General features: G+C 34.9%; 5 protein-coding genes across 5 annotated transcripts; 3 read left to right on the top strand and 2 right to left on the bottom strand.

Moving 5' to 3' along the window:
- Positions 1 to 660: 660 nt before the first annotated feature.
- On the bottom strand, positions 661 to 2,846 carry LOC112520976 (peroxidase 60). The gene is made up of 4 exons (XM_025129597.1): positions 2,625 to 2,846; positions 2,278 to 2,457; positions 1,605 to 1,767; positions 661 to 1,319 (listed from the first exon to the last, which is right to left on the bottom strand). Exons 1-4 carry the CDS (start codon positions 2,844 to 2,846, stop codon positions 880 to 882), a joined length of 1,005 nt encoding a protein of 334 aa, XP_024985365.1. The 3' UTR covers positions 661 to 879.
- Positions 2,847 to 4,618: 1,772 nt separating this feature from the next.
- LOC112520975 (glycine-rich cell wall structural protein 1.0-like) lies at positions 4,619 to 5,157 on the top strand. Its single transcript, XM_025129596.1, has 3 exons — positions 4,619 to 4,844; positions 4,975 to 4,991; positions 5,098 to 5,157. The coding sequence occupies exons 1-3, from the start codon at positions 4,619 to 4,621 to the stop codon at positions 5,155 to 5,157; spliced, it is 303 nt and encodes a 100-aa protein (XP_024985364.1).
- Positions 5,158 to 8,754: 3,597 nt separating this feature from the next.
- Positions 8,755 to 11,584, top strand: LOC112521860 (rho GTPase-activating protein 5-like). The gene is made up of 5 exons (XM_025130854.1): positions 8,755 to 9,200; positions 9,565 to 9,685; positions 9,992 to 10,111; positions 10,654 to 10,884; positions 10,959 to 11,584. Exons 1-5 carry the CDS (start codon positions 8,755 to 8,757, stop codon positions 11,412 to 11,414), a joined length of 1,374 nt encoding a protein of 457 aa, XP_024986622.1. The 3' UTR covers positions 11,415 to 11,584.
- A 145-nt stretch (positions 11,585 to 11,729) lies between these two features.
- On the top strand, positions 11,730 to 12,565 carry LOC112522061 (protein FAF-like, chloroplastic). The gene has a single exon (XM_025131131.1). It carries the CDS (start codon positions 12,028 to 12,030, stop codon positions 12,499 to 12,501), a length of 474 nt encoding a protein of 157 aa, XP_024986899.1. The 5' UTR covers positions 11,730 to 12,027; the 3' UTR covers positions 12,502 to 12,565.
- Positions 12,566 to 16,378: 3,813 nt separating this feature from the next.
- LOC112521235 (uncharacterized protein At2g27730, mitochondrial-like) lies at positions 16,379 to 20,932 on the bottom strand. The gene is made up of 4 exons (XM_025129973.1): positions 20,839 to 20,932; positions 19,710 to 19,836; positions 17,203 to 17,241; positions 16,379 to 16,847 (listed from the first exon to the last, which is right to left on the bottom strand). The coding sequence occupies exons 2-4, from the start codon at positions 19,809 to 19,811 to the stop codon at positions 16,635 to 16,637; spliced, it is 354 nt and encodes a 117-aa protein (XP_024985741.1). The 5' UTR covers positions 19,812 to 19,836; positions 20,839 to 20,932; the 3' UTR covers positions 16,379 to 16,634.
- Positions 20,933 to 25,752: the final 4,820 nt, after the last annotated feature.

Below are 25,752 nucleotides of genomic sequence, written 5' to 3'. Positions count from 1 at the left end.
AAACATATCTGAAAGAACGTGAGCGACACAAGGGTCACGGGAAAGTCCGCTCGCTTTATGGCCGGTCAATGCAATATGTTTGTACCACGTGTGATTACTCGTGTTTTATATCACATGTAATTACATGTGAACTTGTAATTCCTCGTGTTCTCGTAAATTTATTGCCTTGTCAATTGATCCTGTCTTTATACATTCCTAAACATTCAACTATATTTATTTATTTATTTTTATTATTATTATCGAAGGCTTAACAAATTCATGCATTTAAAAACAAAAAGTGTATGTAAAAGTTTGTGAAAGTGAAGAAAAATTTGATTATAAAGGACGTTCTCGCATTATCGTAAAATGGAGGTGTTCTCTTTTGAACCTCCACCTATATATATACACACACCTACCTGAACTCGATAAGTAAGCGATAATGTTAATTTTACCTATAAGTGCTTACCGGGTAAGTGTTTAGGTAAACGGTCCCTAAATTTCCTTCCAAATCCTACAACCCAAACAAAATTTATAGAAGACTGGTATTCAATTTCATATTAAACCCCGTAAATCAAACACATTAAACATTCCAAATCCATCCAATTCTAAAACCCTCCCAGTTTCATATCATTCCACAAAATTTAAATCCATCAAAAATATTCCGTTAAACCAAACGTGTCTTAAATGTATTTCATTTCAAAAATCCAAAGTAAAAATATGAATGATATTGTTTGACATAAAGTTTATAACAACGTACATCAATCAGTCATAGAATAAACAAATACAATAGAAACCCGAGTATTCAAGGTGTCGATCGAGGTGCAACTCATCAAATAAAATGACACACGCACACACACATATGTGTAATAAATTAAACCCATGAAATTAAATTTATTTTCATCAATTAATCAACAAAGAACTCAAAGTCTGCGAGTTGACTGATCGGCAGGATCTCCTGATCTCCCCTTGTGTGTCTGTAAGAACTTTGAGGGCACCCAACTTAACCATGGCTTGACCAAACTTGGTGGTGAAATCAGACGAACCGGCAATGGCTGCAACCGTCGACTTACTCAAATTATCCAATGCCAATTGTTGATCGAATTGAAGGACTCCCCTACCCTTTATAATTTGACTATAGAAAGATTTGTCAACAACTTGAGAGCTAAAAAGGTTTTGATCAAGATTTGCAGTGCGATCAACGGTTGCACCCTGAGGGCATGTACGCCTCAACGATGTTAACAGGGACAAATCCATTGTCTGGTCAGGTTTTCCGGTGTTATTGAAATTGTAAAGACGATCACTAAATAATGAACAATGAGCAATTCCAATAGTATGACCACCTATGCACAACACACACACACATTGAATATAAATCTTATACAATAAATATCAACCAAATCTGATCTGGTGCTTACTATGAATGTATAATAAAATCAAGTTTCTAGTACGTAATAGACTGTTTTATAGGATTTCAGTTTATATCATTTGTTACAATAAGTTTATAAGATATTTTTGGACGTATTAATAAATTTTTTCTTATGTATAATAAATTTAAGTCTTATAAAGCAGTCTATTTATGATATTTAGACATTTTTAACGTCTTATAAACTAATGAGAAGAATTACCAAGAAGATAGATCATGTCAGTAGCAGTGAGGCCTTTGCTAGCAAAAGCTTGAATGGCTCTTGATACTGATATAGAAGGAGATGGGAGACTTAATGCATTTTGTGCAACAGATACAACTCCATCTCTTCTTCCTGTTTGCACATTGTATTTGCCTCCTCCACTCTGCATTAATTTATTAGTTATAATTAATTTTCATGGAAATCGAAGAAAATAAGTCATTTTCAGGGAACAAATTCATCTCTTGGTCATTTTCTAGCGGAGGTTTTTAAAATATCACTACCTACACAAGTGACACCTCTATGACTTGCGAAAAAGCTAAAAGACAAAAAATTCAGTTTTCACCCAAATCCGCAAGTGGTGAAAATTGAAAAAAAAAATCCAATTTTCACCCACGTCGGTAAATGGCACCTCCGGAAGTGGGTGAAAAGTGAATATTTTTTTGTCTTTTATCTACTCCACAAGTCATGGAGGTGTCATTTGCTGAGATAATGATATTTTTCAAAATTCTTGTGAAAATTGACTAAAAGATGAATTTGATCCCTGAAAATAGCTATTTTTATTAATTTTCTTAATTTTAAAACATGTAAACTATTTATTAACATAATTATAGTTAATTTAATTATATGGAATTCTAATTAATTAAACGCGAATAATTAAGGTATAAATACTCACCAAGGAAACAACATCTCTTGTAGCTATAACAATTATATCAGCACAAGAAACGACTCCAGGGCACGCCCTTTCCACCGCAGTTTTAGCCGCATCGATGACATCGTACCCTCTAACACTTAAATTTGGCGATGCGGTCTTCTCACTGTTGGTTCCGTCTAGTAGAATCGAGCCATCACACCCCTAAGTTTACATGTATATCATATGTAAAGGTGTTGCGTCACAGTGTCATAACAAGATTTTAACAGCACTTTCAAAATAAAGCGTTCTACATTACACTTCTTAAAAATATTAGCAGTTTATTAAGACATTTAGACTACATAATTTGAAAAACAAATGTACGAACTTACATTAACAAAGCAATCATGGAACTGCAAGCGAAGGAGAGCCGGGGTGATTGTTCTATCGTTAAAGAACTTGGAGATGACTACTTTTCGTACAATATCCTCAACATCTGAAGCTCCGCATTTACCGTTATAGAACCCGAACTGAAGACCTCCATAACAGTAGCCAGTTAGGTTCATGAACAAGAACATGATCATGAACCCAACTGCAAATGACCTACCACTCATGTTATAAATGTCTTAATGAATAAGCTAATTGAATTGAATTGATTGAGTTGAGAAACAAAGAAACGACTGATTGGTATTTATAATTAAGTAACAAGAAAGAAATCACCAATTACTACTAATTGAAAATGGGTTGCACGTTGTGCTTGTGTTTTTGGAGACGTGCATTCATGTGGATATTATCACTTAATTAAATTTCTGAATAGGTCTTATTTTTTTTGTAATTTCAAAATTGTGGAAATTAAAGATCGATTTCGTTCACCATAAGAGTGGTGTTTGATTGGTTTAAGCTTGACTCCAAAGGTCAAAAGTATTAGGAGGTACCAGGTTCAAATCCAAGAAGAAATAAAAATCGCATTGTGGCCACGGAGGTTCAAATGCGGTGACTCCGGGCTATCTGCAAAGCAGGTGGTTGCCCTGAGATTAGTCGGCTCGCATAGCGGGTGGGATATCCAGGTTAATCAAAAAAAAAAATCGAGTTCATCATTAATATTAAGAAATTACTTTATTATAACATCTCAATAGATCCTTTTGTTTTAACTGATTCTTTAAAACCTTCTTAAAATATGAAGAAATGAGAAGAGATTACGAGAATCTTCAAAAATGATTGTTTAGGAAAAATAATTTTTATTATTATTTTTCCTGCCAACGAGAATTTTTAAATTAAATGTTTATAAGAGTGAAATAATATTACATTAACGTTGTGTTCTCGAAACTTTTTTTACTAGCTTTTTTCGAAAATACGTTAATTTCCAAATCGGGTATACCCCCAATCAGACATGGATTCTAGTTGTAAGATATCAAATAAAACCGTCGCTAGAATTGAGATATTATTCAAAGAGAAATATCTCAAATATCTGGAGTTTTTCTTTTTATATTATAGGGATGATCGAGTCCTCAAGGACCATCACTGGGAATTGTTTGATCGTCTTTCTCTGAAGAAGAGACAAAATAAAATCAATTTGAATTCGGGACCACTATTCGAAATCTTAGTGAAACACTGGATTTGTTATCTCATGTCGGCTTTTCGTGAAAAAAATACCAATTGAAGTGGAGGGTTTTTTCAAACAACAAGGGTTGGGTCAACTATTCAATCAAATGATATTGAGCATGCTTCCCATCTCTTCTCCATAAACAAGTGGGCTATTTCTTTGCAAAATTGTGTTCGATTTCATATGTGGCAAGATCTCTTCGTTAATTGGGGACCAACAAGAAACAAGCTTTGGCAACACAGTTTTAGCAACGACATGTTTTTAGACATAAACTATAACGACGACATGTCGTAGCTATTAAACCTCTCTGACGACAAGTTTAATTTTTACCTTCCGAGATAAGGACCTCAGGTTTTTTTTTTTTTTTTTTTTTTAAAATTAATAACGGAAGTTTGGCAAGATTGGAATTGTTGTGCAAACGGAGACGAAACCGGATTTGTGCAACTCTACTAGGTGGCTTTTTTAATGGATCGTGTTGATTTTTAACTGAAAAGATTCTTATTCGATTCAAATGCATGAAAACCGAGAAGAAATAACGAATAATTCTTTGCTTATATGCCAAGCGATAATACACGTACCAATCAAAGCTTTAAGAAACTAAAGGTGGTCGATATTCGAAAACCATATATTCTGAAACAAAAAGAACGGAACATGTATTCATATATGAATATGAAGAAAGTTATGGGATTAAGGATGATTACATCTGTATTAATGTTGTTTTTTGTATGTCTTCACCTTCACGCTGCTGCTACCAAGGAACAGCTTATGGTGCACCAAACTACAATGATTTCCGTTGATAGACGCGGTGGAGGTGGTGGTCATGGTGGTGGAGGTGGTGGTCATGGTGGTGTTGGTGCTCATGGTGGTGGTTCCCGCGGAGGCGGTAGAGATCCAGGAGTTGTTGTGATCCCTGTATATGCAGGCGCTGGTGCCCACCGACAGAATCGAAATAGGCATGGTCGGAATGATGGCGGCCGCCGTAACACCGCCGCTCTCCCCCAGTTGGCTTGTACTATACTGGCTTTCGTCCTTTTACTATGTTTTTAAGCAACATGTTGGTGACGATTTTTCTATTAAATCTTGAGCTTATATTTATTTGTTTATACAAATTTATCATTTATTTATATCATTTTTCGTAGGTATAAATATAGTTTTGGTATATGTTTGAAATAATAATAAATGATTAAAATGTTTTTATACTTTTTTTTAAATTAGAAATATTATATAATGATACAAATAACGATAATATTGATTGATGGTAGCGACGTTGTGGTGGTGGTGGAGGCGGCAACGATGGTGGTTGTGGCGGCAGTGGGCGGTGATGACCAAAATGGTTGAAGTGGTGGAGTTGGTGGTGGCGGTTATAGATGGCCAAAATTCGGTCCCGGGGCAGACTTGATCGGGCCCAAATAGGTCTCGGTCCCAAATACTATTCCTGTAACCGGTCCCGGTCCCAACCAAAACCAAAGGCCCGATTAAGTTTCCTCGTAAGTCGTAGCTGGTTATGAGAACCGGTCCCGGTCCCGGTCCCAGTCCTGGGGAGGGCCCAAACCGGTCCTAAGGTTTTTTTTTTTAATTCGATTTTTCACATATATATATTTTTTAATTTTTTTAAAGAATACAAAATTGTTATTCTAATATACTTAAAAATATATAATTTGGTCAATCAAATACATTTAGAGAGAGAGAGAGAGAGAGAGAGAGAGGAGAAGTAGGATTTGTTAAAAACCGAAATAGAATACGAACCGAAATCACGAACTATAGCTAGAAATTGTGAATGTTTTTTTTCGTTTGTGGGTTGGTATCTCCCTCCACACACCATATAACTTATATATAGTGTATAAAAGCTAAATTAGACAAAAAAATGTCAAAATGGAAAAAAAACGGTCATATGAACATTGGAGGACAACTGAACGACTATGTTTTAAAAAATCTGGCCGATCCCAATCCGATCCTTATTTTTTTTACTAAAACCATAACCGGCCCTTAACTGACGGTCGTAAATCAGCCCCGTTCTGCATCGGGTCCATTTGGCTATCTCTAGTTGTAGTGATTGGATAACCCTTTAATAATAAAGCATTAAACTCGTGATGCGAGACTTATCCAAAAAATATAAGGGTTAAATGCATGAAATAGCAATGTACTTTCAAAGTCAATATACAATGGGGTGGCATGAAAACCTGGTATAATGGATAAATTTAAATCAAAAGGTTACCCATGCTATAATGGATAAATTTTTTAAAGTACAATGTTCTAATAAAAAATAGTTTGAAAGTACCTTGCTGTATTAAGAAAAACTTGAAGTACAATGCTATAATAAAAAAATTATGAAAGTAAATTGTTATTTTATGCATTTTGTCCAAAAAATAATATAATACATGTAGTTTCCGCCTAACTCTTAGAAAGATCATAAAGCCCAGAGAGTTTAGGCCCAATATATCCAGTTTTTCATATGGGCCAACTGGCCTACCAAAACCAAGTACCAACCGGAGAAACAATCGTATTTATATTATTATTATTATTATTATTATTATAAAATAGATCGAATACGAGATATGATTTCGCCAAACTCCAAAACGTCCTCTCTCGAGGAATTGGCCACATCCGCAACAACTTTTGCATCTGTCTCAAATATAACCCGAGTGAATCTCAAATCAATCAACCATGACATTGCATAAGAGGACACTAGAGAATTTCACTCATCGAAACACCGGTCCAAATATAGCACCTACAAGCTCTCCTTGGGCATCATGAAACACCACTCAAATCCGGCATTCACAATGTTCAAGACGATTGTCGCATCGGTATTACATTTAATAAAACCATAGGGTGGAATGTCGTAAATGACCACACTCTGAGACATCCATAGACAGGAGACTAACTGGTGTTGCAACTCATTCTCAGTTCTCACTGTTATTTCCAGAGTCTTTGGACCATCTTACCACAATACATCATATAATATTTTATTTAAAATTTTAAAATATTCAATAAGTATTAATGTATATCTTTTAAAAATTGAAGAATATATAATTATTTAAACCATCAATTTTTTTTACATATTCATCATTTAATTTAAATTACTTTTCTTATAATAATTTTTAAATAAAACAAAATTTAATAATCTTTAATTTTACATTCATATTTATATATATGTTTTTGGAATTTTTTTAATCGGATCTTAAAATCAACAAATCATATTTAATCATAATTTATAATTTTTGCATTACTCAAACATAAACTATATATTTCTATATTAATAAAAAGTTGTACTGATTTACAATAAAATTTTATATCTTAACCAATGTTTTTTGGATAACGTTATTTATATTATTATTTTTATGTCAGTAACATTAATATATGTGAGAAATAAATTTATTGGTAATGGCACATTTAACAATATATATCGTATTGACTCAATAACTTCGAATTCAACTTAAAGACATGGTGAAAGTTATTGGAAACCTACAATTTGATGTTTATGAGGATATTACAAATCTCATTTTCTATTCATGTGGAACGAGTTGTTACAAACTTCCGCACTTAAATTTTTGACGTTCTCGTTAGGCTTGCACAAAATCTTCCTCTTTGTAATAGTCGATGTGAGATCCATCTAAGATGTTGCAACCGGGGACTCATCGTACCTGATTAGGTTTGGCCCACCCCATCTTGATGGTACAAATTGTAAGATCTCACAACGGTTGGAAAAGAGAACAGAGGTTGCCTTATAGGATACGATTGGTGTGGAGATAGGATAAAACATAGCATGATAGAACAGTTGTTCAACGTGTGGTAAGACTGAAGTGGATAAAACAGAACGAGTAAAGTGACCAATTTACCCCGATTGAGTTGTTCATATATTTTGATTAATTTATGTAATTTATAATAAAATAATTATTTTTAAAAAAACCACTAGAAAGTTTTTGTTAAAACAATTAAAATGACACCAAAATAAACAGTCTATGTAGTTTCCAATTTTTATTTTATCCCATTTTTACATTATTTTCTATTACTAATATATCATAAATTAATAAAATATAAAAACCGTATAAAAATAATATCTTCAGTATAGTAAATAAAATTTAAAAAATAAATAAAATGTAAAAATGAAGCCTATTTGGTATTTTAGAAAATAATTAAGTTTTGCTTTGAAATTATATTGATAAAATAGAAGCTGTTGCACATTGTTCCACCATATTCCATGGGGTAAGGTGGGATAGGCTTCATCCACTCTCTTTCGTATAAAAATCTTGTCAAACGTAGAACATAAATTCATGTTCTATTCTGTTATGTCTTACATACCAGACGAACCCATAAAAAATAAAACACCTTCTATATAAGACGTGTTTTAAAATCATGAATCCAAGTATTTAAACAATATCTGATCCAATAACTATGTATTAATTTTGTTGACACATATATAATATAATTGACACTAACTTTTTATGTTCTTTATATATGATTTAAATCTGATTGATATATATATTATTATATTCAAACCAATTCAATCATTTGATTACAGTTTACAGTTTCAAATGAGAAAAAAAAATTAAAAATATATCAGAAATATAATAAACAAGACCCACCCACTCACCCAACCCCCCCAGGGTCTCTATCTCTCTCTCACACACACACACACATACGCATTACACACATAAATCAACCACAGTTTTCGTCATCAATTAAAGACCCAATTAAACAATGAATCCAAGTTCATGACACTCACGTCCTCCTTCCTTCTTCCCTCTCTAATTTTCATCTTCAACCCTCCTCAAAACCTGCCCTCCACACTGCGACACCCCATTATTATATCATTTCCATCTCTTTTACCCCCAACACTCGAATCTCGAAACCGTATTATTTTACTAAAGAATCTCTGCAAATCCAAACATACAAAACCCCATTTCTTGTTTCTTGCAGCCATGACAGAGGTTCTCCACTCGCCCTCTTCCTCTTCCTCCTCCTCTTTACAAGCCCACGACGCCACATTGTTCCGTTCTGTAAATCAAGAACCAGAAGAGTCGGGAGAAGGGGTTTCTAGGGTTACAGGTTGTGAGGAAGAAGAAGAAGAAGAAGATGATGATGATGATGATGATGATGATGATGTGAAGGATAGGAGAGATAGGGATAATCAACAGTTGTCTTTGTTAGCACTCTTGTTGACTCTTTTCAGGAAATCTTTCTGGGTCTCTTCTTCTTCTACCAAGAACACAGTGGCAGAAGAAAGGCTGGATCTTCCTGGTATGGAGATTGGGTGGCCAACAGATGTCCGCCACGTCGCACATGTTACTTTTGACAGGTTTAATGGCTTCCTGGGTCTGCCTGTTGAATTTGAACCTGAAGTCCCCAGAAGAGCCCCTAGTGCAAGGTGCATTTCATTCTTGATCAATATTTACTGAAATTTATGCCTTTTTTCTTCATGGGTTTTTGGCAATTGAATGTGATTCTTTGGATTTCCATATCAAATGCTGCTAAATTTTACACTTTTTGGATAATGTGGAACTGGGGTTCTTGCAATCTTGTTTGATCAAAGAGATAACTAAGAATCTTGATTGAAGTTTTGGATCATCTTTGTGAATGTGTTCAATCTGTAAATCTATAAAACTGTAAAAAGAGATGATCATCAAGATTTGCAATCTTTCCATTTATAAAGATCCGTGGAGTTCATGAAATTTTGGTGCTTTTTTTGGAATCTTGATCTTGTTTTAAAGTTGGTTTGTTTGGATTTGTAGTGCTACTGTGTTTGGTGTTTCGACAGCATCAATGCAATTATCATACGATACGAGAGGAAACAGTATCCCCACGATACTCATACTTATGCAGCAACGGTTGTATACTCAAGGCGGCTTGCAGGTTCGTTCTCCGCCTTCTTTTTCACAGCAATCAACGAATTGGTGATCCACTTTTTCGCTATTCATGGTGAAAGAAACACGATAGTTTGCAGAACTGAATGATTGAGGAAAGGTTAATGCCTAAATAACACTTTTAGGGACAATCTGGTCCATTTGACACTTTGGCCCGGTCTGTATTAATCTTACCGAACACTATACAGACAACTAGTCCTGATTCCTTAAAACACGGTCGTAGCGTACAGAAATTGGACTCGATTTTCACATTGTAGAGCACATTTTGGTCCAAAAGCTAAAGTATCATATGCAGGCTGAAGGTATTTTCCGAATCAACGCAGAAAACGGCCAAGAAGAGCATCTGAGGAATCAGTTAAATAGTGGAATCGTACCGGAGGGTATCGATGTACACTGCTTGGCTGGCCTTATTAAGGTACGATTTCATATAAATATAGAGAGAGGAAAGTTCAGTTGCAAGCCTGATTTTCGTAGTGAACTAAGGGACAAACGAGAGCTCAACACGTGTCCTTATTTTATCATGAATAATGAAAGTGAATTTTTTACTACACTGTTCATGATGAATATCCTATGAATGTAAGGGACACGTGGTTCGCTCTCGTTTGTACCCCGGTTCACAACGGTACTTAGTTTTGCAAGTGAACTTGATTAGGAACCCACAATGCTGACACATGGCATATTATCAGGAGTATGGACGTGTTATTCATTATGAATGTGGTAATATATTTATCATGAATGTGTGATTCATTATGAATAGCACATTAATATTCATCATGAATGTATAATTCATGATGAATATTCATCCTCAAGAGGGACACATGCTGTGGGCGGTTCCCAGGTTCCTAACGGAACTTTCCTATATATATTTATAATATGGCAGTTAACGTTTTCTAGGATCAGTTATTGCTTAGGATCCAAATGATATTTATAGAAATGAATCCATGAAAAATATTACAGGCTTGGTTCAGGGAATTGCCTACTGGGGTCTTGGATCCTCTTTCACCTGAGGAGGTAATGCAGTGTCAATCGGAGGAAGACTGCTCCACCCTTGTCCGCCTGCTGCCACCCACGGAAACCGCCCTGCTCGATTGGGCCATCAACCTGATGGCTGATGTTGTCCAACATGAACATCTCAACAAGATGAATTCACACAATATCGCAATGGTTTTCGCTCCAAATATGACACAGGTTCGTCTGCTTATTTTCGTTTTTGCATATGAATATGATTCTTTTTTGTATGAATTGGTTGAATTACTGTGCAGATGGCGGATCCATTGACGGCATTGATGTATGCCGTTCAAGTAATGAACTTTCTGAAAACACTCATCACGAAAACCCTTCGCGAAAGAGAGGATCCCGTTATAGAACCGTCTCCAGCTCCTCCACAAGAACCGTCAGACGAAAACGGCCGCCAAGGCCCGCCGTTGAACCCACATCTGCAACAAAAGAATGATGAAGTTGAAGAGAAAGAACATCAATTCGTCGCTGAAGATGATCATCTTGGGTACTTAACCCCCACCGAAGAATCTGATGGACCCGGGTTCTATAAATCGCCGGTTCAGTCTCCTCCCGTCGAGCCAAAGAGCCAGGTTGATCATATCCATGAACCGAAACCGGCTCAATCGAGTAACCCAGATAAAGTTCAAGCTTTAGTGCAGGGGATGAGCAATCTGAGCTGTATAAACTCGCAAACGGAGAGGATCGAAGCATGGCGTTGATTGAAGGATGGGTTGAATTCTTGTGATTTGTTCTGTGTTTCTGCTGCATAGATTTCTTTTGTGAATTTACGAAATAACCAAGTAATAACCATTTTTCTGTTCGGTATTAATCTCTGTGAATTCGCTTGTCATTCAAGACGATTCTGGTAAATTTATCGTGTTTTCGACTGGAGATTCAATGTGTGTAAATGATTCGTATTTTTTTTATTCTTCTGTTAGGCTGAAACGTTCTTACGCACTTATTATGACGGGCGTACATGTAAGATTTCATATCAGTTGAAGACAAACAATTACATAGATATTCAACCCGTTATACAAGTCAATTAATCATAGCATTTGAACCTCTATGATCACGAAAGGATTTTTATGAGATGTGTGTTTTTTTAGATGAATATATGACCACATAAGAAAGAGAGAGAGAAAAGTCGATATCCACCCATCATCTCCTATTTAATCGCACCACTTGACTTCATCAACCCAACCACAAAAATTGGCTTCAACCCTGCACCTGCAACTGCAACAACAACCATAATACAGAGAACAGAACAATAATGGCAGCTGCATCTCCAACGTTTTCCATTATTCCAAATCCGTTCCTTAATTCTCAAATCAAATGCTTTCACCCTCCGCCTCCCTAATCAACCATAAACCAGATTTCAATCATCAACATTACACCATGAGTTTGGAGAGTTTATCGATCTGTACCGAAGGTCTAGGGTTTGAGAGCTTTGACGATGTGGAAGATCAATTGGAAACCGATAGCCATGAAGTGAAGCTTGGAACAACAACAACAACAACAACAACAACAACAACAAAGCGTGCGGCGGCGATATCGATGTTAGGCGATGGCGGGAAGAGGTCGAGGATCACCGGATCTGAATTGCCGCCACCGATTTCTTCGTTAGGAAGGAGTGGGAAGCCATGGGTGTGCTTGAAATCGTATCGAGAAAATGGAAGGTTTATTCTGAAGGAGGTCCGGATCCGAACCCATGAATCCTTACATGCGTCTCGAGAAGATGGACGATTGAAGCTCAAGTTTATTCAATTCGATGATGATGACGACGACGATGTCATCGCCTCACATTAATTAATTAATTAATACTAATAACTTTGATTATTTCCATCTAATTATATGATTAATTTTTATGAAAGGTTACCAATAATGCATTATGTGTTATTTCATATGTTTTTTTTCACTGAATACTAAAATTTAGAATATCCATTAACATATACTTGTTTCACAATGCGTTTTTATACAAAGGTCGACAGTTCAAATCATGTAAAATTATTTAGGATTTCCCCAACTGTTTTTAATAATCTTAAAATTAATTATGTAGCATGCATGATTATAAAAACAACAATTTTCAACTTGTTTGTGTCGTAACAAAATATTTATGGGCCATTTGATATAAAAAAATGTTCAAAATGAATAAAAATCCAAAGTTTATGGTTGTTCGATAATTGTTTCGAATTGTAAAAAATTTACCATTTAAATGAACTATTTATATATTCATAAGGTTACTTTTTATATACAATGACGGATTTAGATTTTTTTTTGAACGGGTGCATTTTTAAGGTCAATAAAAAGCCAACAAAGTCGTGGTTTAACCTAGGGAATAGTCAACATGGTTTGACTTGAGAATAGTTCAATTGTATCAATTTGATATAATACATTTTTACAAATAAAACCGACCTTGACTTTTTGAGCAAGACGCAACACTATGTCTTATACTTGGCGCATTCATGGCTGAATTCCACCTCTATGGAGGATTTTTTTGGTTGATTTCGTAACGGCCAACAAATGCAACAACAAAATATGATTTTATAAATTTCTTACATAAATATGTTTGATGACATCATGGATAGAGGAATAACCCATTGTTAAGTATTATAAAAAAAATTAAAAATAAAAACTCATACAAGGTATAAATTGTTAAATGTAACTAATTTTATTTTCATTTTCAAGTTATTTTGGATAAACATGTATTGTCATTAGAACGAGACAAAAAAAACAAATTCAAAATTAATTGGTAAATAGGAAGAAAAATACTGACAAAATAAAATTAAGATTGAGACAATTGTAAATGAAAAAAATAGTAGTAGTTGATTGGTAATAGGCATGGCAACGATGGGGTGGTTTTGTAATCCCCGGTCTCCGGCGGGTACGGGGATTAACATCTTGTCCCCAGTCAAACATATGTCAATCTTCGGTCAAACCCCATAAATAATATTTTTTTAATTTCATTCTATCGGGCATCCCCGACCCCGGGATCCGTTTTAGCGGGGAATCCCCGTCCTCGTTCGGGTCCGGTGAACCAGGTTCCCCCACCAGGTCGGGGCAAATCACCATTCCTAATTAGCAAGACTTTGTTATTTTATAGTTAAAGATTTGAACCCACGACTTTAAAGAAAGCAAGTAGTACCCCAACCATTCCAGCAATCCCACTCCCCCGTTTCAAATAATGTTCTAAAAACATATAAGAAAACACTTCAAAATTAAGCGGCTATATAGTTACGACATATGAAAAAATTCATTACGACGGGACGATCGAGCGGGTGCACCCTACTCTATGAGTAGGTACTTCATATAATTGGCCCACATTTTAGGAGTTCTTATCTTGAATATTTTGTGAAATGGTATTTTATTAGTTTTTCATATATATTTTTACTTTAATATTCATATTATAGGTGTATTATTTATTCATATTATAGGTGTTGAAATAATACATGGGACTAGTAAAACAAGGTACTTATTAATAATTACTATTGTAGAGTTTTACGGTGTTTATAATTTGTTGAGTTGATGACGATGTAACCAAAAAATTATTTACAAGAAGGTATTTATAAGAGCATCCACAACGGTATATAATTGGAGGATCATGGACCTGTGCTTGAAAAAACCAAAACCATCGGGATTTAAATAATTTTTTGCTCCAATAGATCCTCTAAAAAAAATTCATGATGGAGAAAATAAGAGAGATGGTGCAAAAATATCCAAATTTGGAGAAATCCTCAAAATAATTACCATGAGATAAAATTTCGTAATGATGATGAATGAATGCTAATTATATAATTTAGATGAAAATTTCGTAATGATAATGAATAAATATGTGAAAATATATAAATTTATCTATAAATTCAACACTATAATTTTTCTAATAGGAAATATAGACAATTTAAACAAATTCAGACATTTATCCGTTTACAAAAAAAAATCTTATTGATTCAGATTTCAGCATCACCTTTTATTAATCAAAAGTGAAATAAGACTTCAGACTTTAACACCTCTTAAAAAAACAAACACCACCTAAAAATATCTTCAACAACTATATTTAAATAAATATATTTTTTTTCACTTTAAGTAAACGCCATAGAATATCTATGTAAAGTTTTGAAGAGACAAAAATAGACATGGTTTCAAAACTTATATCTTGACCCCCACAAAATTAGAAGATTTGCAAAGAGGTCCAAAGATTTACAGGTAGATCCAAAAACACGTGATTTGAACACATCGGTTTTGAATGAAAAAAGAAAATGGTACAAGTGAAGGGCACAAAGTACGATCAAGGAATAGCCAATTAGGTTTGATCCGTGAACAACAATGGCCCATCACATGTGAACTTATAACCTAACAAGATTTATTACCCACATGCATATCCTCCTATTCAGACACGAATCATTGTGGCCCCAAATCATACCACTTCCCATATAACTCCAAACAACTCATATCGTATGTCTTCTTCTAGGCCATACAGACAGTTTTCAGCCTTTCAATAGTCATATAACAACAAACTGGCCCCATTAAGCCATCCTTGGACCAATGTACTTACTCCGTTTATGTGGCCGTTAAGGATGTGTTCGGTACGTAGACAGAACTGGACTAGACAAATGTGTGAAAGATAGACGGATAAAAGAATTGTCAAAAGGCTTTAAGGGTGTGTTTGGTGTCCGGACAACATAAATACTATTCAACGTTTGGTAGAACCTAACTAGGCAACACAGAACAAATAAGATAACCAATTTACCCCCAATTAGTTGTTTATATTTTTTATTTTAATTAACTTATGTAATTCATTAAATTATAATAAAATAAATATTTTATAACAAAATATATCATTAGAAACTTTTCGTCAAGATGATTAAAATGACTACAAAATAAAAGGCTTATGTATTTTCTAATATTTTCTATATTATTATTTAATAAATTACATAAAATAACCAAAATATAGAAACCGTATAAAAATAAGATTTTGAGAATGGTAAAATGAAAGTTTACAAAACATAAAATACAATAAATAAAATTTAAATAATGAACAAAATGTAAAGAGGGAGATGTATTTGATGTTTTAGAGGAGAAATAGGTTTTAGTTTTGAGGTTATGTTTGTAAAGTATAGGTATGTTCCACCTTGTTCTATAGGGTGGGAGTGAAACATGTTTGTTCCACATGAAAGTCCTGTCAAACGTGGAATAATGATCCTTGTTCTGTTATGTACTATCAACCAGTGTACCAAAAGCACCCTAAAGTTTTAATTTATCATGGATAGTTTAGTAATCAACCAATCTTGTTTTATCTTCCTAAATTTTGTTCCAGAAAAAGTGCATGTGTCCCACCCAAGTTTAATGTCGCGCCATACATGGGACAACAGGTTTTTGTACTATCACGTCTCCAACGCAACCCACAGCACAATGAGGCAGCACACTTCTAAAACCCATCCCATTATAACCCTAGTAACAAGTAAAGAAATCAAAATAACAAAACTATTTATTCATTTACGAATGTGGAACAATTTTAAAGAAAACTAAGGTCTTACAAAGTACTACTTCATAGTAACATTTAACTGAACAAGGCAATTTGCAGACAGGTCAATTACAGTAGTCATGAGGCAGATTCTTGATGCTGGGGCATGATTTGTTCTAAGAGATGTGTATGATACGAAGTTTTCTTGCAATGTAAATATGCAATGAAATAAAACATGATGTCTGAATCGTAAAATAAACAAATACATAACTACAAAACACAAATCATGTATTTGGGTCTTAATAGTATGTTGAATTAGCTCTTAATCCCACCAATTGTATATATCCAGGCATTTTAGATTACAGAAAACAGCACCAATATTGCTCATACGATCATGTAATTCTTATTCGTTTATTAGTCTTGAATTAAGAGAGACGGTTGAGAGGGACTTCGAAGCAAGTACCTATATGTCTGTGGGTCTTTAATCATGAAGCTCTTCGGTCTTTTTGTCCTTGGACAAAAGATACCATCCAAGAGCACTAAGGCCAGTTACAACGCCAGCTACAACTGCATAGTTCCTGTGATCGTCTGTTGATACTCCAGTTTTTGCGGAAGTGGACTCGCTTGCTTTTGCTTCAGCTCCAGTACCTGAACCACCTGCATTTGCTGCGGGTGTCTCTTCAGGTTTAGGGCCCTGAATCACCAAGCACAAATGTCAAAGATCGATACATGCGTAGCCAGTTCTGTAACTTCACTGCATCAACTTAGTATTATGCCAAGTGTAGACGGCATGTAGATTGCATGAAAATTGTAACATTTGAGTCAACACCGAGTTTGAGTGAAGTGTTTGACTATCAACCATATGTCTAAAATACCCTTTGATATTTACAAATAGGAGAATCTTGTAGACTCAGATCAACATAACTGATTTTTTGTAATGTAACATTGGAGATTTTCAGTTTTAAAGTTGCCCATAAATATGAAATGCTGCAATTTTTCATGAAATGGAGAGTATCGAGACGGAGAGTGAGAGAGAGAGAGAGAGAGACCTTTTGTGCAAGCTTCTCCAATTTCTCTCGCTCAGTTTTCTGCAGGAGCAATAGAGAAACTTAGATAAGGACAAAAAGAATATAATCTGATTATCCGAGTGTTAAAGGCATACAAACAGATATCATAAGAATCATAATCTGGCCTTATGACTATATAGAATAAAAAAAATCAAAATTCAAGTGACTAGACCTGCAGAAAGCATTCGTCCAGAGGCGGGTTTTGTAAATTAATCAAATAAATTAAGCCACACATGACAGACATATAATAAACAAAATGTCGGTTGAGTAAGGGAATAGGCACATGGAAAAGGGATCAAGGCATTATTGTGGCTGGTAATGATAAAAAGTTTAAAAAGATACAGGGATTTTGCTCACAGATGACTATAACCTCAATATTCAAGTATTTGTGTTACAGTGGCTGGTCAACATGTTAACTCGGGAGTTCCAAAATGTGAACTTTGGCAACTAGGAACCTTTATATACCTCAAAGACATATCAAGGGGTGTAATAAAAGGTGATCTAAGATGGAAAGATAACAAACATTTGATCCAATATGGCCATGAATGCAAGCAACATGGAGATGAGAGAAACATTTTGTTACATTGGGGACTCTACTGTTATTTGAGTAGCATAGCCACGGAGCAATTTGGTAACATGCCATATAATAGCACCCATACACTTCAAATATGTATTCAGACTGCCCTCTCTTTTTCTGTAACATTGTTATTGATTAGGTCGTCATAGGTTAGGTTTTGTATCCTCTCCAACAAGAAAGGGAACTACTCTTTGCAACATACATATGCAACCAAAAAGACGATAAGAACCAGAAAATCAACATTATGAGCCTTGGACCCACACCAAACTTATATTTAAGAAAGGGTTGAAGTGCAAAAGGTAGATGAAAGTGAACTATTTCTCTCACAAGGGAGGTTTCTCTTGCTCAATTCCATAAGAACATGACTTCTTGGATCAAACTGATTTTTTTGCAAAGGGTCATTTATCAATATCCTTTTAAGAGACTTCATTACTTGGTTGTCGCATAGATATCCTAGCCACATGATATGTAAAGATACATGCACTCAGCTATTGATCACATGAGCTACCCTTTGCTATATACATACACATCAAAAGCGACCATAAGAACCAGAACCCATACGATTCTGACATCTAGGATCAAACTAAACTTTCGCAACGGTTAGCACATACCTTCCCAAGGATATGTATAGCATGTGCATTGTAGCATAACACAGCTGAAACATACAACTAAATCAAAACTCATCAACTCATAAATTGTAGTGACCTAGGCACGTTACTTGGAAACCTACTTGAACTTATTCAACCTCTCCACATCAATTATCCAGGTAAGAACTATGAACAATTTGTCATCTTTCATACATTAGGCTGTCCATCTCCATCTTACAAAAAGTTGAGGCCTAGATAAAAAGAAATAAGCCTCGGACTTGAGGCTCGCCTACTATCAGCATGACCCTGCCCCTTGTGTTTGATTGGAAACACACATAATGCACTTGCATTCGAAGCTCAAGGCTAAACAAAAAGAACAAGAAGAATTAAAAACTATACAGTTTGTGATCATTTGTGGGGGTTGTCATTTCATCCACTGTTTCTGCAACCAACTAAACCAATTTTAAACCATTATACTGAAAACCATATATAATCATGACAATGTTTTTGCTCCTTAGAGACAAAAGGAAAGATGATGTCCAACTACGTAGCTTTTCTTATTGTTCCTTCAAAGTTTTCAAAGTATATCTTTAGTTTCTAAGTTTAACTTTTTAACAGTAGACTGTGCTCTGCAAATGTTCTGAAATTGTTTCACACTACCATTTTTAATGCAATGTCATTAAAATGGTCGGAAATAATGCAAGAACTAACTGCTTCAGAAAGAGACAATTCGTTGAGACAAAAAAATAACAAAGTCCTATAATAAACGCTTCAGAGAACAACAAATTCCTTCGAAAATTTCCTTACATATATATACACACTTCAAGCAATTACAAGTTTGTATACATGTAGCTACCTAGTTTAATTGATTGATTAGGAGAGAGTTCAAGGAGAATCTGTGCGTAGATATGTGTCACTAGTGATAAAGTGATTCTCATCCCAATGACTAAGAATAGCATGTGAGGGCCCCTAATATCCTTCATATAAGCACCTAAACTAATAAGCCAACCAAGTAAGTTTGTGAAAACAATTCCAAAAGCAACTAGAAACATCAAGTAATCAATGCAAGCTTGCAAACACCTGAAATGAGCTACAGCACAAAGAAAAGATAAGCAGAAACTTTGAAATCATGTAATCTCATGTTAAGGATATATCAGAAGGAAATGAAATTATTAGGTGGAAGAATGACGAGTATCATATACAGATTTTCGTAACAAAAAGTCCATGTCATGTGTGTTGAGCATGGAACAGCCAAAGCAAGTTCACAGTATGATCATCTGTAAGTTACTCAGAGCTTGCACCAGTCGCAATAAATAAAGAGTCACCTTGATGTAGACATTCTCTGCAGCCTTCTCCTCCTCACCAAGTACTTTGCCACCAGTTGAGAACCTGCGAGATACATATCTAAACACCTGTCTTGTTGCCATGGTAAGGTGTCTTCAACCGCTATCACTTCAAAAATAAGAAATAAAAAGCATAATCCACCATAAGTTTGAATGATAAATCTTTTCTCAAACAATATTGATTTGAAATAGCAGCTAGTTAATTCAGTAATGATATGCTTATTTCAACAATTCTTGATGCATGCCTCAATTATGTATGAAAAACTTCCAAGCAATGCAAAAACAGACTCGGGAAGTTTTTTACTAAGGATTATATTACACTTCACCCCACATGGTCATAAACTTGTGTGAAAGTAATTCCAATTTATGCCGGCTATGCCTAAGTGAAACTTTGCTAAATAACATAGAACAATTGCATGTCAAGGAGATAACTGTCCACAAATGGTCACACCATGAATTAAAACTTAACCAAATTTCCATTTCCCACTACCGTTCGTTTATCCTACATGAGTATGAGTTTGTGTGAACCAGGAGGAAGCACTAATAAACCCTATATGCGATTTTGCCTCATTCGCAATAAATCATGTTTATGTGTTTCCTAAGTGGACAAGTGCAACTCATCAATACATTCACTGTCTTCAGACAAAAATGCCATTGACTTATAATCAGCATTCGAGCAAAATCAATTTTGAAATGAGTTCCAATCTTGACAAAGAAAATATTCGACTACCAATCCTCCTAATCACCATGTAGCTGCAAATGCAATAACTATTCACACACACATCGAGAATGTGGTGGAGCCGATTCCCTCGTATGTATTTTACTTTTGCACTGAGTAACTGAGTAAATTTGCCCTACCCTTCCTCACAGTTTTTGAGGCACACACGTGTGTGTATGTGCATCAAACATGAACACATATTTGGTAAGTCCATCGGAGATCATTTTTAACAAAGCAAGCTTATGATTTGTAATCAGACTGTAGAAATTAAAATGTAGAAGAAACTGAGTATCATCGAACTAAATTGTTAATCTACACAATGAATCTGCATCGAGTATCTAGATTTGCAGGATAACCGTGAAAAAATAAGATCATAACAGAGACGATACTTACCAGAGATAGATCGAGGTTTTGGGTTTAAAATTGGTCGGCTGGGAATTTGGAGCAGGAAAAGCGTGTCGTAGTCTCCGACTCCCCAAATTCAATCAGGAAAGAGAATACCGATCCTCACAAAATTCATCCAATTGGGCTTTCGGCCCAAGTGATCCGTGGTTCCGTACAATTTTCAGAAAAAGACAAAAAATTGTACAGACTTTTTGGCGGTTGCTGATGATTTTGTCGATAACGATTAAGTGATTAGTATAATTAAAAAACTCTCGTATATAATGCAAAATAAAATATAATTATTTGTTAATTGTTTATAATAAAATTAGAGCATTTAACGGTTAAGGGAGGCTCTTAGAGGGTTTTAGAACCATATCAAGTGGAACATGCTTTAAAGGTAGGATGCCGAGAAGGCATACTTTGTTTTTGTCAAACAAGATTCACCTCTTAACAGATTCAGATGTTGCTTTTTAATGAACCCATTAAGAGGTAAACAAACAACTCTTATATTATGTTAGTAAGGACCCGTATGTTTTTAAGAAAACAACTTTTAATACCCTTTAAAATCTGAATCGGTCAGACCTTTGGGTATTTAGAGTGTTTGTTTTTTTTCTTTCAGTTAAGAGCTTAAAAACTCTGATTAGGTCTTAAATTTTGAAATTGAACACTTTTTCTTAAAAAGGCGTAAATTTAGTAATAACAAAAAAACTGACAAAGAGATACAAAACACCAATCCACTCAACCAACTTTTATGTAAGGAGAAAAAAAAAGCAAATGAAAATACTAGATCCAAAAATGGTGAAAACCATAAAATAAAAGACGACGAAAAATACCGTAACGGAGGCAAAAAAAATGTGTTGAACAAGACAAAGGTTAACCACCTAGATTCAGGGGCGGAGCCAGGATTGAGGATCAGGTTCACCAAATGACATAAAATCCATCAACAGTGGTATAAGTTCATGATAAAAGTTGTAGAAGCTTTATACAAGTTACTAGGGTTTAGCAACCACATGTATTGGTAACCCACAATGGTGTTTCGAAACAAACAACAAAGCCAACCAACAAGGGATGTCCGATAAATGAGGGGGAGGGGGGGGGGGAACATAAGTTCTTCACCGTTTCCTAATGTTTTTAACCTAACCCTAAGAGCGTCTTTAACATTTTTTTTGCCATCATATGGTTTCAACCTCACTAAGGAGCCGTTTACCAAATAACTGGGCCAACGTTTACCGAGTCACTTACTTTACCGGGTAAGTCTTACAAGGAATGAGAATCTTGCCATATATGACCAAGAATCTTACTCGATAAGTGAAGATGGTGACATCTACGCAGTTATCGGTTAGTGTTTAAAGAGTAAAAGATGTTACCAACAACCTTAATATGTCATAGTGATAGCCGGTAATCTTACCAAATAAGGTAAGTGAGTATAGTAACTACTAACTGGTAAGCAACTACCCAATTAACGATTGTTAGATGGTTTCTAAAAGTGTTAAAGCAACAACACCTATAGTTTTAAGGAGAACATCAAACATTTTGTATTTGGAGCTACAATTTAGTAAGTCATGAACAACTACATCGTATTCTTAAATCCTATGTGGACCTTAATAGGTGATGCATTTTTTTTATTAACCTGGATATCCAACCTGCAATGCGAGCCGACTAATCCCAGTGAGACAACCTGCTTTGCAGATAGCCCGGAGTCACCGCATTTGAACTTCTGTGACCACAAGGGGTTCTTTATTTCTCTTTGGATTTGAACCTGGGACGTCCTTGTGCTTTTGACCTTTGGAGCCAAGTTCAAACCAATCAGGCATCACACTTGTGGTTGGTGATGCAAATTTGAAATGCAAATGGGTAATACAACAAGAAGACCAAGAGTATTTTGTGAGAGGGGAGAATAAATGCAGATGGATAAGAAATACTGACAAATAAAAGTTAATCACTATGGGGGGCATGTGCACCTTCTGGTGCTAACGTGGCTCCGTCATTGTTTGGACTCAACATCAATCCACCCAATAAATATAAAACGTTTTGCACGATTAAATGATCATTGGTAGAAATTAAGTTGAATATCGAAAGCCAAGCCAATCTACGAAGGAACCCAATATGAGAAACCACCTTGTTGTGATATGCCTAAGTCAGATACTTACGTGCCATTTGGTTCATAAAAAAATATATCTAACGATTTTATTAAAAGACTTGTAATATAAGAAATATTGAATGAAATTTAATATAGTTTTATCATACATTTTATTGATATAAGATGAAAATATAATTTGTTTTTGTCTGTTTGAATTTTCGTTTTGTTGACGTAAAAATAGAAAGCTGAAACAACCAAAAAAGAAGTTTGATTACACATAATATATTCATACATTAAAAAAAGGAAAAACTAAAAACCCATGAAATAACAAATGAAAATACATAATAATATTATGTGGTGTTTGTTTTTTAAGATGTGTTGAAGTCCGAAGTCTTATTTCACTTATAATTTATAAGAGGTGGTGTTGAAGTCTGAAATCTGAATCAGTCAGACTGTTTGTTTTTACATCTGAAGTTTGAAATTTGAATCAATATAAACACGAACAAAGTCTCATAACGACTAGAACCAATATTCATTTTGCATTAATTGTGTCGCCATCATTCCCTTTCTCGTTGGTTTGATTATACTCATAAAATAACTCATATATAGGAGAGATCGATTTGCAGAGATCGTTTTGCAAAGATTGATTTGAATAGATCGATAGCTCAAGACCGAGCGAGAGAACAATATGGTGTCCAAATCGTATGATGTGGATAGATAGGTATGATTTGGTAGCTGGAGATCAAACAAGAGAGGGAGAGATCCATATGATGTCCTCATCCTCATGTGTGAATAAGAGCCCATTAAGGGTTTAGACTACCACTTAAAAATTTAGATGATTATAAGAGCTTTTCAGATCTTATTTAAAAAAAAAATCAAACGATCTGAAAATAAAAACATCTAACTGATTCAGACTTAAGAGGTATTAAGAGTTTTTTTCCAAAAAACAAACAAGCCCTTAAATGTCAAATTAAAAATAATAAAATGATCGTTTTAGTGTAATATCTTTTGTTTAAATTTAGATTATATTTCATCTTTTTTCCAATTAAAAAATAGGAGATTTAAAAATGAAGTTGAGTGAAATTAGTTCAGGATGTTAAACTTTTTTCAATCGGGCTGTGGACCCATAGACATTGAGATTGATGAGACTCAGGTGAGAAAGCGCGTATACTTGAAGGAAGGCGGAATATTTAACCGGCGCATATTAGCTTAGTTGCGCTTAATAGGCCGGTTTGCCTTCCTCTATGGCTGGGAGCAGCTCCGAAAAGCGAGGCCTACTGAAATAAGTAAAGTCTGATTGACTAGTGGAAGGAAGCGAGCGCCTAATGCTCGTTCGCTTAGCAAGTCTCTAATTAGTCTTCCCGGGTGCCGGCGCTTAAGGCCTTACTTTCAACTCGGTCCCCCGATTGAGTTGCAAAAACTTTTGGATAAGTATCCTACATCTGTACCGATGAGTCTGGACACTTTCAAATTGTATGCTTGTAATATAGGGTTGGGTGTAAGACCATTATGTTTTTGTGAGACCCGCAAGTCCATTTTCTTACACTTGAAACTTCACAGCAAACGTTATGAATGTAAAAAAAAAAAGTCAAACATTTACAGCAAAAACACTATGAAAGTTACCTTCATAGCGTTTTGCTGTAAAGTTTCACGGGTCTCACAAAAACATGTTGGTTTCACGTGATCTCAAGTCTAATAATATATATGCCCAATAATATTTAGTATAATATACTTCAATCTTTTAATAGAAAATATAAAAAAAGTAAAATGATTCAAATAACCGAAATAGTTTATTTTACGAAATTAAGAAAAAGAAACTAAAAACATCACAAAGATGTACCACAAAGGATCCGTAGTTATTTAAAAAAGGATTCAAGATGTTATAACAGATAAATCATGTGAACCAAACATGTAATTTACTTTTTATTTTTTAAATATCGAATAAATTATAATAGAAGAAAATTCTTATATATTGAAAGTTAAAACATGATTGTGTATTTTATGTCAATTTAATAATATTTTTTTACAGATTATTTATAATTAGAACGTTAAAACTGATCATTTAAGCTTTAATAAATAACATAATGAATTAAAAACCCTTTATCAAAAGAATAAATAACTTATTGATTTTTCTATGATGACAACAGGCGATTGATGGGGGTGGGGTTGTGACGACGACAAAATAGTGGTGGGTGTAGGGCAACAACAAGGGGGCGGTGGTTGTGACGACAACAAAACGGTGGTAGGGGTTGAGGGCATGTCAATAACAATAATAGCATTAGTCAGTCATAACAAGGGTAGTGAGTGGGGAGTGTTATGCTAATGAACAATTCATTCATCAATTTGCGGAATATAAAGAAATATAAGGGGGTGTTTGGTTCATGGAATTTGATGGAATTGGAAGGAATTGGAAAGAATTGAAATGTCCAAATCTTTGATCAAATTCCAAATCCCATGTTTGGTTCACATAATAGATGTGAATGAATCATTTCAATTCCAATCAATTCCATCCAATTCCTTAATTAATTGATTTTACAATTCCACTGCATATACCATGGTTTTCAAATCCAATCCGACAAATTCCTTAGCCCTCATCCATTCATCGACGTTGTATATCGATTTGCTCTGTTATGCTATGGTCGATCTCTTTTGCTCGATCTCGTTTAAAAACTAAGAATGACAACGGGCCAGGTTCGGGCCGGTTATTGGTATCCCCGTCCCAGAAACCGATAACTAAAACCGTCCCCATGACCGCCCTGATCCCCGTCGGGGATCTTATCGGGTCCCGCGGTTTCCCCGATCCCCGTTGGGGAATTTGTGAAGGTAAAAATCCTCTTTTTCCC

The sequence above is a fragment of the Cynara cardunculus genome (genome assembly GCF_001531365.2).
Source record: "Cynara cardunculus var. scolymus isolate 2C chromosome LG 11, CcrdV1, whole genome shotgun sequence".
Lineage (NCBI taxonomy): Eukaryota > Viridiplantae > Streptophyta > Magnoliopsida > Asterales > Asteraceae > Cynara > Cynara cardunculus.
This window is presented reverse-complemented; position numbering and strand designations above follow the sequence as displayed.

Excerpts from the sequence above, each read along its gene's own strand:
- LOC112522061 (XM_025131131.1), top strand. The coding sequence starts at position 12,028 with ATGCTTTCACCCTCCGCCTCCCTAATCAACCATAAACCAGATTTCAAT.
- LOC112521860 (XM_025130854.1), top strand. The coding sequence starts at position 8,755 with ATGACAGAGGTTCTCCACTCGCCCTCTTCCTCTTCCTCCTCCTCTTTA. Across the intron at positions 9,201-9,564 it reads AGAAGAGCCCCTAGTGCAAG|TGCTACTGTGTTTGGTGTTT; the intron begins GTGCATTTCATT and ends TTGGATTTGTAG. Across the intron at positions 10,885-10,958 it reads TCGCTCCAAATATGACACAG|ATGGCGGATCCATTGACGGC; the intron begins GTTCGTCTGCTT and ends ATTACTGTGCAG.
- LOC112521235 (XM_025129973.1), bottom strand. The coding sequence starts at position 19,811 with ATGGCAACAAGACAGGTGTTTAGATATGTATCTCGCAGGTTCTCAACT. Across the intron at positions 17,242-19,709 it reads CAGAGAATGTCTACATCAAG|AAAACTGAGCGAGAGAAATT; the intron begins GTGACTCTTTAT and ends TTGCTCCTGCAG. Across the intron at positions 16,848-17,202 it reads TGGAGAAGCTTGCACAAAAG|GGCCCTAAACCTGAAGAGAC; the intron begins GTCTCTCTCTCT and ends TTGGTGATTCAG.
- LOC112520975 (XM_025129596.1), top strand. The coding sequence starts at position 4,619 with ATGATTTCCGTTGATAGACGCGGTGGAGGTGGTGGTCATGGTGGTGGA.
- LOC112520976 (XM_025129597.1), bottom strand. The coding sequence starts at position 2,846 with ATGAGTGGTAGGTCATTTGCAGTTGGGTTCATGATCATGTTCTTGTTC. Across the intron at positions 2,458-2,624 it reads TCCATGATTGCTTTGTTAAT|GGGTGTGATGGCTCGATTCT; the intron begins GTAAGTTCGTAC and ends ATGTAAACTTAG. Across the intron at positions 1,768-2,277 it reads CAAGAGATGTTGTTTCCTTG|AGTGGAGGAGGCAAATACAA; the intron begins GTGAGTATTTAT and ends AAATTAATGCAG.